General features: G+C 39.7%; 1 protein-coding gene across 1 annotated transcript in view; it reads left to right on the top strand.

Annotated features, from left to right (window-relative positions):
• The window catches only part of LOC148102245 (voltage-dependent N-type calcium channel subunit alpha-1B-like), a 224,611-nt gene that overhangs the window by 164,170 nt on the left and 47,768 nt on the right, over positions 1-12,673 (top strand). Inside the window, exons 34-35 of the mRNA XM_087842717.1 lie at positions 95-230; positions 1,300-1,419. Of these exons, the coding sequence (XP_087698843.1) occupies positions 95-230; positions 1,300-1,419 (256 nt within the window). The remainder of the gene's footprint in view (positions 1-94; positions 231-1,299; positions 1,420-12,673) is intronic.

Raw genomic sequence — 12,673 nt, 5'->3', positions numbered from 1 at the left:
GTTTTACAGCTAGTTTTGAATACTTGAGACTTCAATGACAACAGGAACCGCTGACCTTGTAAAAGTTAAACTGAACTGTGATTATTACACACAGGCCAAGTCAAGATCACACCATCAAGCCATCATCTTCCTGGGTGATTGATAAACCCAAAGAAGTGCCATGGGCTAAGAATAAGAGAACGATGTCCCGGGGCCCATCTGAGGACACTTCAGACACTGCCATCAATCAGGTAAAACATATGGATTCATGTTCAACATGAGCTGTGAAAGTATTTCAATGTTTACACTATATTCCAAAGATCGTGGCAGAAATAAGCTTCTTTTGGATGCTGGCTGTCCTCTTAAAGACAGGCTGAGGAGCTTGATCAGGAGTAGAGCCACTTTTTCTCCACATTGAAAGGAACCAATTTGTCGTGGGTCAGACATCTGACTAGAACTCAACTGACTAGTTGAGCAATTTTAGGAAAGCCCTAGGCAGTCTACTGGGCAGACGCAGGACTTGCTCGAGTTATGTCTCTCAGCTAGCTTGGGCACAACTCAGTATCCCCCCAAGATGAGGTGGCCGTGGTAAGGGAAGTGTGGGCTTCTCTGCTCAGACCCAAACCCAGATAAACAGTAGAAAAAGCATGGCCATATAGAATAATGTTTGCTATAAAATGATTATATCAATTTGATTAAATATGGTAATTCATGTCAAAGCAAGACTTCACATAGTATCCTTACTATTTGACTATTTTCATTAATACTACAGCTGTGCTCATGTCATATTCACTAGGTTCTGCTCTTCTTACTTTAACACAGAGTAAGAAGAACTTATAATCTTGTAATCCGTGTACAGATGATTGTTTTCATTCACAAATAATTCACTTTTGCTTTACTCTCAGTGAGAACAGCATAGTGGTTAGAATTATATTACAAATAATACAAGTCTAGCCTATCTTTAAGCCATTGTGTCATGGTGTCTGTTATCTCAATACTGAATTAAAGGAGCAGTGTGCAATCTCAAGACAACAATTGTTGTTTGTTGTTGATTGTTGTTAATGACACAGTGGGTATAATTAAGCTACAGAGTAGTAGCGGGTAGAGTCTGTGTTCTGCTAGTAACATCAATTGTTGATGTCAGTGATTAGTGGACTCTGTTGCTAAGAGACCATTAGCTAATTGTGGTGTTATAGAGATACGGCGGGTCCAGAGAGTTCCAGTAGTCTTCTCAAATTGAGTCCAAATTGCTTAATGCACCTCCAAATGTCATCATTGCACGCTGATGAGGCAGGGTTTTGTTTGTATTTGTATGCTCAGGAGTCGGTAGAGATGAAGAAGATGGAGACCAGTGTGAGCAGTAGAATTCCATTCACTGGCTCCGGTCTGGAAAACCAGGGCCGAGCTGCTTCGATGCCTAGACTCAATACTGAGCTGCAGGTAACAGCTCATCTTCACCAAACTTACTTACTTACCAAATTTACTTATTGATTTCATTCCTTATCGATTCTCTTATTGATGCTTCTATTGATTTTCATTTGGTTGGAGGTATTTCCTCTCGTTTTTGTGATCAGTGTTGGGGTCGTTACTCAAGTATTTTATTACACAGAAAACCTTTTTTTAAAGTAATGCAGTACATTACATTAGCGTTTCGCCAGTCTCTTATAATTACTATTTAACAATATAAAGCTATAGGTGTTGTTAATATAAACCTATACCAACACAAATCGGTGTCCTAATGTGTACACACAAATAGATTCTCCCTCTTAGTATCTAGGTATTGACCACAAAGGCAACGGCAACAGGTTGTTGCCATGGTGGGTCACTGCAAAAAAAACAAAATAGTATTATTTTACTATTTCGATTTCATTGTGGATTCAGTGTTTGAGTTAAGAGTGCACATACAGTGATCTGATTGATCAGATTTGTTTATTTGGATTTCAGATTTGTCTAATTTCCAAAAAATTACAAAAATCGATCTTGGTTCAAAGCAAAAAGAAAATAAATGCCGCATGTTAGTACAGTCAAATTATTCGATGGGTGTGAATGGCTGCATTAAGAATACGTGAGTCTAAAAAATATGTTTAATGGACAAGGTGTGGCATATCTGTGATTAATTGATTTTTTTTCCCATCTATAGGCCACACGGGTACACAGCCCATCAATGGGGGCCATAATTCTGGCTGGGTTGTAGTGGATTGAATACTCCTTTCACTAAATGACATGCAAATCAATTTATAACTTTTACGTGATTTGTTTTTTCTGGAATTTTGGTTGATATCCTGTCTTAATCAGATCTCAGTTTCGCTCAGAAGTAACATTACTGTTATTTTTCTTAAAAGTAATGCAGAACGTGACTTTCCGAGTTAAGTAATAGATTAGAGTATTTATTACATTACTTTCACATTATATCTGTCTACTTTCTCAGTCATCCAGGTCATGGTAGTATTGAGAGCTTGAAAAAAGACGGCAGTTAGACTTCTTCAGGTTTGTGAAAATGTTTTACATCTTATCCAAGAGACTTTGTTCTAATGACAAATGGTGGAGAGTCCCCCCTCTGGGGCTTGTCTCCTTTGGATGTGAACCTCAGGGTTGTTGACAAACTATTAATTATATGAGTCATCACCTGAGAACAGCTGTGAATAAATGTTTGCTGCATGACCATAGCCAGGCTTAAGGGTGAAACCCACCCCATAATGTGATCATAATGTGGTCTCCAGTCGCATGATAGCTGAGTCCAGGTAAATAATTTTCCAGCACGTGTACGTTACACATGCTATTTTTTTTTAAAAAAAAATATGATTATTACTTTGCTAGCTATCAAACTCGCTGAAGAAATGATTGAAATGAACTGAGTGTGATGCAATACGGCAGCGCTATTATTTTTTGGAGTAAACTCTAGCTTTATGAAACCAGCTTGGTTTTTACAATACTGCGTCAGAACACTTTAACTTCTTTTATTCAATTTTAAGGGCTGAAACTTGTATTGAACTTTTCTGCTCTAACTTTTTTTTTTCATTCTTTTATTTTTCAATACCAAACTGTCATAAAACACACAGGTACATATAGAAGTAATAATCTTTTTCTTTTTCTTTTTTATAGCATACAAAAAAACCCATAAATGAGATGAGTACCTGAATACCCCCCACTCGCTCCCAATAACGTAAAAATGAATATGTTACAGAGAAAATGAATTGACCCATGCAAAAAATACAAAACCCATACAAAAAAAACCCCAAAACAAACACCAAACAAACAAACAAAAAAATCAACAATAAGATAATAGTGTGTATCCTTATAGTTTAATATTAACATTAACATCTGCTAGCCTCAAAAAACAAGGTCTTAACATTAATCAATATTGATATAAATCTTAACCAACAATAGTAACAATATTAATATTAATGGTTACTTGCTCCTTGGTCAAAACAAATTAATAATGCTGGAATATCTTTAAATAGAGTATTCTTATAAGGTAGAACAGCCACTGCCGGGAATAGCAGAAAACTTTGTACAATGTCATATGGTGGACTACAGAGAGATTTCTCGTGCTGGTAACTTTTCTAAATATTTAAGTAATGGTTTCCAGTGAGTAAAAAAATCTATCCGATGAGACTCTGATGGAGAATTTTCTCTTCTCCAATTTTAAGAGTCCTAAGATATCCTGTAGCCAGACTTTCATTAATGGTGGCTGAGATGATTTCCACAACAACAAAATTATTTTCCTAGCTATGAGAGAAGCAAAGGCAATAAGGTTATTTTGAATAGCTGCAGTATGAAGGTTAATTGGTGGTTTGCCAAATATAGCGATATGTGGAGTCGGAGTCAATTTTATACCCAATATATCCAAAGTTATTTTGAAGAATTGATGCCAAAATTCAGACAACCTAGGGCACGCCCAGAACATATGAGTAAGATTGCAAGATATCTGTGAGCATCTGTTACATTTATCATCAAATTTATCTGGGTATAATTTTGACAATTTTTCTTTACTGTAGTGTAATCTGTGGAAAACTTTAAATTGTCTGGCACAACTACAAGACAAATTAATGGCCCTTACCGCTCCCTCCCAGAACAACTCAGAAAAACTCATATGGAGTTCTGACTCCCATTTCATCTTGGTCCTGTATAAAAGAGATTCACTAGGCAGAGAAGCTAGTTTATAAAGGTAAGAAATATGACCCTTTACCAAAGTTTTGGCTCTGAGAACCAAATCTATTCCACTGGAAGCTGGGATTTGTGGGAATAAAGTTGAACATTTCTTTGCAAAGTTTCGCAACTGGAAGTACCAAAAAAACCCATAATTTACGCATTCAAAGGAGCTTGCAAAGAAAAGCGTCTGGACTTCTTTAAGCTACTTGAAGACGCTTCACCTCTCATCCGAGAAGCTTCTTCAGTTCTAAGGTCAAATGGTGGGGAGTCCCAGATTTAAACCTAGTGGGAGTATCCCCCCACAGAGGGACAAAAGGACCCCCTGCTGATCCTCTAATCGCCTGAGCCAAGGTGTGAAACTGGGTGTGGGTCCCAATCAGCCAGAGTTTCGGGTGAGCTCATTGTGAAACCTGGCCCCACCTTATCATGCGAATTCCTGAGGTCAGATGGCCCAGGATGTGAGTGGGCGTTAAGGTGTCTGGGGAGGGAACTCAAAACTGGATTATAGATGGCAGACAGTTGGTGTCGTAAACCACGACCTCTGTTCAAAGATGGTCGCTCACAGTGGACATAGATGGCTTCTTTCACTCCTCTTTCAAACCATCTGTCCTCTCTGTCCAAAATGTGAACATTAGCATCCTCGAAAGAGTGTCCTTTATCCTTAAGATGCAGATGGACTGCTGAGTCTTCTCCTGTAGAGGTGGCTCTTCTGTGTTGTGCCATGCGCTTGTGAAGTGGCTGTTTGGTCTCTCCAATGTAGAGGTCTGGGCATTCCTCGCTGCACTGTACAGCATACACCACATTGTTAAGTCTGTGTTTTGGAGTTTTGTCTTTCGGGTGAACCAGTTTTTGTCTGAGCGTGTTGCTGGGTCTGAAATGCTGCTGGGATGTCATGCTTGGAGAAAACCCTCCTGAGTTTTTCTGATACACCGGCTACATAGGGGATGACAATGTTGTTGCGTCTGTCCTTTTTATCCTCCCTCGCTGGTGTCTGATCCTCTTTTCCGTGCCTCTTTGCTGACTTTAAAAACGCCCATTTAGGATAGCCGCACGTTTTGAGTGCTTCCTTTACATGTGTGTGTTCCTTCTTTTTTCCTTTTTTCAGGCTTAGAGGGAACATGTGCTGCCCGGTGGTGTAGGGTCCTAATCACTCCAAGTTTGTGTTCCAGAGGGTGATGGGAGTCAAAGAGGAGGTACTGGTCCGTGTGTGTGGGCTTCCGGTAAACTTCGATGTTGAGGTTGCCATTCTCTTCAATGTGCACGGCGCAGTCCAGGAAAGGCAAACAGTTATCCTTTGTGTCTTCCCTGGTGAACGTGATGTTTTTACCCAATGACGATTTGAAAGAGGAGTGAAAGAAGCCATCTATGTCCACTGTGAGCGACCATCTTTGAACAGAGGCGGTGGTTTATGACACCGACTGTCTGCCATCTATAATCCAGTTTTGAGTTCCCTCCCCAGACGCCTTAACACCCACTCACATCCTGGGCCATCTGACCTCAGGAATTCACATGATAAGGTGGGGCCAGGTTTCACAATGAGCTCACCCGAAACTCTGGCTGATTGGAACCCACACCCAGTTTCACACCTTGGCTCAGGCCATTAGAGGATCAGCAGGGGGTTCTTTTGTCCCTCTGTGGGGGGATACTCTCACTAGGTTTAAATCTGGGACTCCCCACCATTTGACCTTAGAACTGAAGAAGCTTCTCGGATGAGAGGTGAAACGTCTTCAAGTAACTTAAAGAAGTCCAGACGCTTTTCTTTGCAAGTTCCTTTGACTATGATGACCTGGATGACTGAGAACCTTCACAGACATCATTTACGTATAGATCACCTAGAGTACCAAGTCCTTTATGTTCTAAAACAGAGAATCTTAAGTCCATCTTTGCTACCACAAATAAGTGATTGTTGCAGATCGGGGTTGCAAGAGGGAGGGTGAGCCAACCAAAGTAACATCTTATTTGTGACCAAATTTTTAATGTTTCAGTGACAACTGGGTTCGAAGACCGGCTTAATCGGGACGATTGTGAGGTATTGCATGCTAAAGCACGTAATGACGAGGAACAGGAGGCCGCTTCACTCTGGCACCAATTAGTATAGGGAGATGTACACCACAATAATATATTATACATATTAGATGCCCAATAATACCCAATTAAATTAGGCAGTCCTAATCCTCCAGCTGATCTATCCCTATAAAGAAGCGAGCGACTAGCTCTTGGACGTTTACCGGCCCAAATAAATGACGTCATTTATAGTTCTGAAAAATGATTTAGGCAGATAAATGGGCAAACTCTGAAATACATATAAATATCTAGGTAATACATTCATTTTAATAATTTGAATCCTACCAGCTAAAGACAGCGGTAGGTAGTTCCATCTTTGAAGATCAGACTTAACTTTCATTGTAAGTAAAGTAATATTCTGTTTCTGCATTAATCTCAGAGATCGTGAAATTGCAATTCCAAGATACCCCAAATTAGCCATTTTAAAGGGTATAGTTGATGTTGGTATGTCTGCAGCCATTTGATTAACTGGAAAGTATTCACTTTTGGAGATGTTAAGCTTATATCCCGATAAATATCCAAAAGAATTTAATACTGATAAAATGTGTGGAATATTTAGTAGAGGATAATTCACATAAAGAAGCAAATCATCTGCATAGAGCGACACCTGATGTTTTATACCCCATCTATCAATCCCTCCTAATTCTTTCACCATTTTTAAAGCTACTGAGAGTGGTTCAATCACTAATGCAAATAATAACGGGGAGAGTGGGCGCCCCTGTCTTGTCCCCCGGAAAAGTGGAAATGGAGTGGAGCATTGATTGTTTGTACAGACAGAGGCACAAGGAGAGGAGTAGAGTAATTTGACCCATGAAACAAAATTATTATTAAAGCTAAATTGTCTTAAAGAAAAGAAAAGATAGGCCCATTCCACTGTATCAAAGGCTTTCTCGGCGTCAAGAGATATTATAGCTTCTGGAACGTTAGAGGATGATGGAGAAAGAATGACACCAAGAAGTCTTCTTATGTTAGAGTATGAACGTCTTCCTTTTATGAATCCCGCCTGGTCCTCTGAGATAATTGAGGGCATAATCGATTCTAGTCGCCGGGCTAGGATTTTTGCAAGAATTTTAACGTCTACCGGGAGGAGTGATATTGGCCGATAGGATGTGCAGCTCAGTGGGTCTCTGCCTTTTTTAAAAATTAGAGAAATAATGGCTTGCATGAGTGTAGGTGGCAGAGTTCCTTGCTTGAACGAATAATTAAACATTTGCAGTAGAAGTGGAGCTAGCTGATCTGAAAAAACTTTATAAAACTCAACCGGGTAGCCATCTAGACCTGGTGATTTACCGCTATTCATTGATTGTATTGATTCTTTAATTTCTAAAATTGTAATAGGGGCGTCTAATTTTAAATTATTTTCAGATGAAACTTTAGGTAGATCCAATTTTTCAAAACTATTTAATTGGCTTTCATCTATGAAAGATTCTGAGGTATAAAGTTGAGTAAAGAAAGATCTGAAAGTATCATTAATTTTATCTGGATCTGAGGTTATTAAGCCTGAATCATCGGTTATCTGTATTATTTGATTTGACGCTGTTTTAGTCTTCAGTTGCTGTGCCAGGAGACGGCCAGCTTTATCACCATGTTCATATACTAACCCTCGAGAGCGGAGGAGAAGTTGTTCAGCTTCTGAAGTAAGAAGAATATCTAGTTCCGCTTGAAGTCTTATTCTTTCTTTATAAAGATCAGGTGTATTTGTAAGAGAGAGAGACAATTCTATCTCTTTTATGGCCTTCTCCAAATCTTTCTCCTGGGATCTACGTAGTTTATTAGAATAAGACGTAAAAGAGATAATTTTACCTCTATAGGCTTTTAGAGTGTCCCATAGGATAGATGGGGAAGTTTCATTATTTTTATTAGTTTCACAAAAAAAAGTAATCGACTCAGAAATATATTTACAAAAGTTGGTCTTCGCCAGCAAGAGAGGATTTAGCTTCCAATATCTACAGTGGGGCAAAAAAGTATTTAGTCAGCCACCGATTGTGCAAGTTCCCCTACTTAAAATGATGACAGAGGTCAGTAATTTGCACCAGAGGTACACTTCAACTGTGAGAGACAGAATGTGAAAAAAAAAATCCATGAATTCACATGGTAGGATTTGTAAAGAATTTATTCGTAAATCAGGGTGGAAAATAAGTATTTGGTCACCTCAAACAAGGAAAATCCCTGGCTCTCACAGACCTGTAACGTCTTCTGTAAGAAGCTTTTCTGTCCCCCACTCGTTACCTGTATGAATGGCACCTGTTTGACCTCATCATCTGTATAAAAGACACCTGTCCACAGCCTCTACCAGTCAGACTCCAAACTCCGCCATGGCCAAGACCAAAGAGCTTTCGAAGGACACCAGGAAAAGAATTGTAGACCTGCACCACCGCCTACTGGTGTTGGCCAGAAGGGCCGATGGCGCGATATGGCAGCCTCGCTTCTGTCAGTCTGCCCCAGGGCAGCTGTGGCTACAACTGTAGCTTGCCTCCACCAGTGTGTGAATGTGAGAGTGAATGGGTGGATGACTGGACGTGTAAAGCGCTTTGGGGTCCCTAGGTGGGACTAGTAAAAGCGCTGTACAAATACAGGCCATTTACCATTTACCATTTACCAGACTGGGAAGAGTGAATCTACAATAGGCAAGCAGCTTGGTGTGAAAAAATCAACTGTGGGAGCAATCATCAGAAAATGGAAGACATACAAGACCACTGATAATCTCCCTCGATCTGGGGCTCCACGCAAGATCTCATCCCGTGGGGTCAAAATGATCATGAGAACGGTGAGCAAAGATCCCAGAACCACACGGGGGGGACCTGGTGAATGACCTGCAGAGAGCTGGGACCAAAGTAACAAAGGTCACCATCAGTAACACACTACAACGGCAGGGAATCAAATCCCGCAGTGCCAGACGTGTTCCGCTGCTGAAGCCAGTGCATGTCCAGGCCCGTCTGAAGTTTGCCAGAGAGCACATGGATGATACAGCAGAGGATTGGGAGAATGTCATGTGGTCAGATGAAACCAAAGTAGAACTTTTTGGTATAAACTCAACTCGTCGTGTTTGGAGGAAGAAGAATACTGAGTTGCATCCCAAGAACACCATACCTACTGTGAAGCATGGGGGTGGAAACATCATGCTATGGGGCTGTGTTTCTGCCAAGGGGACAGGACGACTGATCCGTGTTAAGGACAGAATGAATGGGGCCAAGTATCGTGAGATTTTGAGCCAAAACCTCCTTCCATCAGTGAGAACTTTGAAGATGAAACGAGGCTGGGTCTTCCAACATGACAATGATCCAAAACACACCGCCCGGGCAACAAAGGAGTGGCTCCATAAGAAGCATTTGAAAGTCCTGGAGTGGCCTAGCCAGTCTCCAGACCTCAACCCCATAGAAAATCTGTGGCGGGAGTTGAAAGTCCGTGTTGCTCGGCGACAGCCCCAAAACATCACTGCTCTTGAGAAGATCTGCATGGAGGAATGGGCCAAAATACCAGCTACTGTGTGTGCAAACCTGGTAAAGACCTATAGTAAACGTTTGACCTCTGTTATTGCCAACAAAGGTTATGTTACAAAGTATTGAGTTGTATTTTTGTTATTGACCAAATACTTATTTTCCACCCTGATTTACGAATAAATTCTTTACAAATCCTACCATGTGAATTCATGGATTTTTTTTTTCACATTCTGTCTCTCACAGTTGAAGTGTACCTCTGGTGCAAATTACTGACCTCTGTCATCATTTTAAGTGGGGGAACTTGCACAATCGGTGGCTGACTAAATACTTTTTTGCCCCACTGTAAATCTCTTTGGCTTCATTGTAAACTGAAGATCTAATACTACTGTGGCATGATCTGATACCGTTAACGGTAGATACTGAGTAGAAACAATCTCAGGAATAAACCTTTTATCTATCAGAAAATAATCTATTTGCGAAAATGTACGATGCACATGAGAAAAAAAAGGATATTGTTTTGCAGTAGGATGAGCAAAACGCCAAGGGTCGATAAAGTCATATTGGTTCATAAATGTAACAAAAGCCTGGAATATTTTTGTAGGTGCAGATGAACGCGGACTAGATTTATCTAATGTTGGATCAATAACACAGTTCATATCTCCTCCCATTATTAAAAGGTGAGAATCTAAATTTGGAATAGTAGCAAACAGTGAAGACACAAATTCATGGTCGTCCCAATTAGGAGCGTAAACTGAAATTAGGATAACCTGTCTTCCATATAGCTTTCCCGTGATAATGACATATCGACCGTTTGAGTCTCTAATTACTTTATCCGTGGCAAAATTTGTGTTTTTCCGAATTAGTATAGTTGTGCCCCTTGTTTTCATATCAAAATTAGAATGAAAAATTCTTTAATATGTCATAACTTTCGTGCGTTTTATTGTGGCATTTAACCCTCCAGTATTTAACGAAATTATCCTCAGAGCCTATCCACCAGTGGTTTCCCCTTTGGTTACAGTGGCCATAGTTTGGTGTCCAGCAGTCATGTTATCGTATCATTCTCGACGAGCAAGCAACCGCAAGTAATTAAAGTCTTCTGAGCAAAAATTACACGATAAAAAATAAGTATACACATGGCATCGAATTTAAAACAAACAAAATTATATAACAGTAAAAATATTTCCTTAAACATCAAAACTAATCCCCAAGTATCGTACTTCCCTTTCTCCATCTCCTTTCCTCTTCTTTACCCGTCTCAGCTTTGCAGCTTTTTAACAGTACAACTAAACCCCCATATTAACAAATATAAACTTTAAGCAAACAATCAAGACATCTATTCAGTTAATTAAATGGTCCAAGTAATTAAAAAATATATATATTATCAGAATTTTCATATAATAATGATGTAAAACTGAAAAAGTTTAAGGTTAAAGTAAAAATACCCCACAATCACCCAAAACTGAACTCACATTGATCTGAAAGGTTAGCCTCTGTTACTTTATAACATTTTATTTTAATTCTATAATACCTTTTCAAGCTTTAACCTTGAATATGAAGTATAATATAAAATAAATTACAACATTTTACACAGTCCTAAGTTAACTTTAAGTACAAGTTAATTCTGAATCAACTGAGACAACCCTTAACCAAAATAAGTAAAAAATAACACCGCCTTTAGGCTGATGGGTTTACATCTGTCAAAAATTCTGGTACATTGGAATAGTCCTTGAGGACCTTTAAACTGAACCAAATAACAAACATCGCAGTTGTCCTTAGGATAGCAACAATAGATGGTGAGACTTTTCAGGCTCCCGTCTCCGTTTAAAGACTTACCGAAACAGAATCAGTTCCTCTTATTAGAAACGTAATTGGCATTACTCACATTACCTTAAAAGAAACAGCATTAAGGTTTTAAAGTTTGTTAAACTGGTCTTCAGACAACAATTCTGACGGCTAAAGAACCAAATGGGACAGGCAAAAAAAAAAAAAAGGTGAAACAGGTCCCAGGGTTTGTTGGTATTTTCCCACGAAAGAAGTGGCTTCCTCCGGTGATGAAAATCTCTTCTTCTCGCCGCTCTCCAGAGTAATCTGTAAGCGAGCTGGGAAGAGAAGCGTTGGATGAAGGGCTAAGTTGTAGAGGTCAGCCTTGAGTGTGATTATGTCACTGCCACGCGACGCCGGCTGTCCCAATTCGAAGTGTACTTCAAATGCATACTCCAAATGCGCCGTCGATTTCCCCAAATATCAAGCGTGGTCCGGTGCACGCTTTGTGGTCCCATATATCCCACAATTCATAGCGCGGCAGTGGGTGTGCGGTATTTTGCAGCAAAATACCGTATTTTGCGGTATTTTGCTGCAAAATACGGCAGACGGCAGAAGGAAGCAGCCGAAGATTGAACTGTCAAAAGTAAGTACTGAATATGATGTCACTTATTTATGTGCGAATGTTTAATAATGAAGAACATTAAAACATTACTGTTGGCCACATGTCGGCAAAGTTATGTGACATTAGTGATGTTTGTACTTTCAGCGTTAACTTGGGTTTTAAAGCCTCTACTTAAAAAATATATATATAGTTAACCTTAATCTTACAGAGAGAATGTGATGATTTCATGGAAAATTAAAGTCAGTCATATATCCACAAACACAACAAGCTGAAAGTCAGTGAATGCTGCTCGGTTTGCAGTCCTGAATATCACAGCACAAGCAGGATTCACTGCAATGTTAATGTTAGCTATGTTATATTGCTGCCTCTGTTCGGTGGTGTCGAGCCAAACGGACTTTAACGTGTGTTTGAACGAGCTGGCGGTTCACTTGTTAAGCTGAAAGAAAGATGCTTTAATCACAGGAGTCACACATGTGTCCACTGTACCATCTGGGAACTCTTCTTGTTTAGCACTGTGTTATTACAATGTTTAGCACATTGTAATAACACAAACACTAAATCCTCCTTCTCTTGTGCTGTTTTGTATCAGTGTATACACCTGAGACTGTCACCTGTCTGTCTGTCCTGCACTCTCTCTCTTTTTTGTTCTCTC

This window comes from Neolamprologus brichardi, chromosome 7 (assembly GCF_056152115.1).
Source record: "Neolamprologus brichardi isolate AB-2024 chromosome 7, ASM5615211v1, whole genome shotgun sequence".
In the NCBI taxonomy this organism is placed as follows: domain Eukaryota; kingdom Metazoa; phylum Chordata; class Actinopteri; order Cichliformes; family Cichlidae; genus Neolamprologus; species Neolamprologus brichardi.
This window is presented reverse-complemented; position numbering and strand designations above follow the sequence as displayed.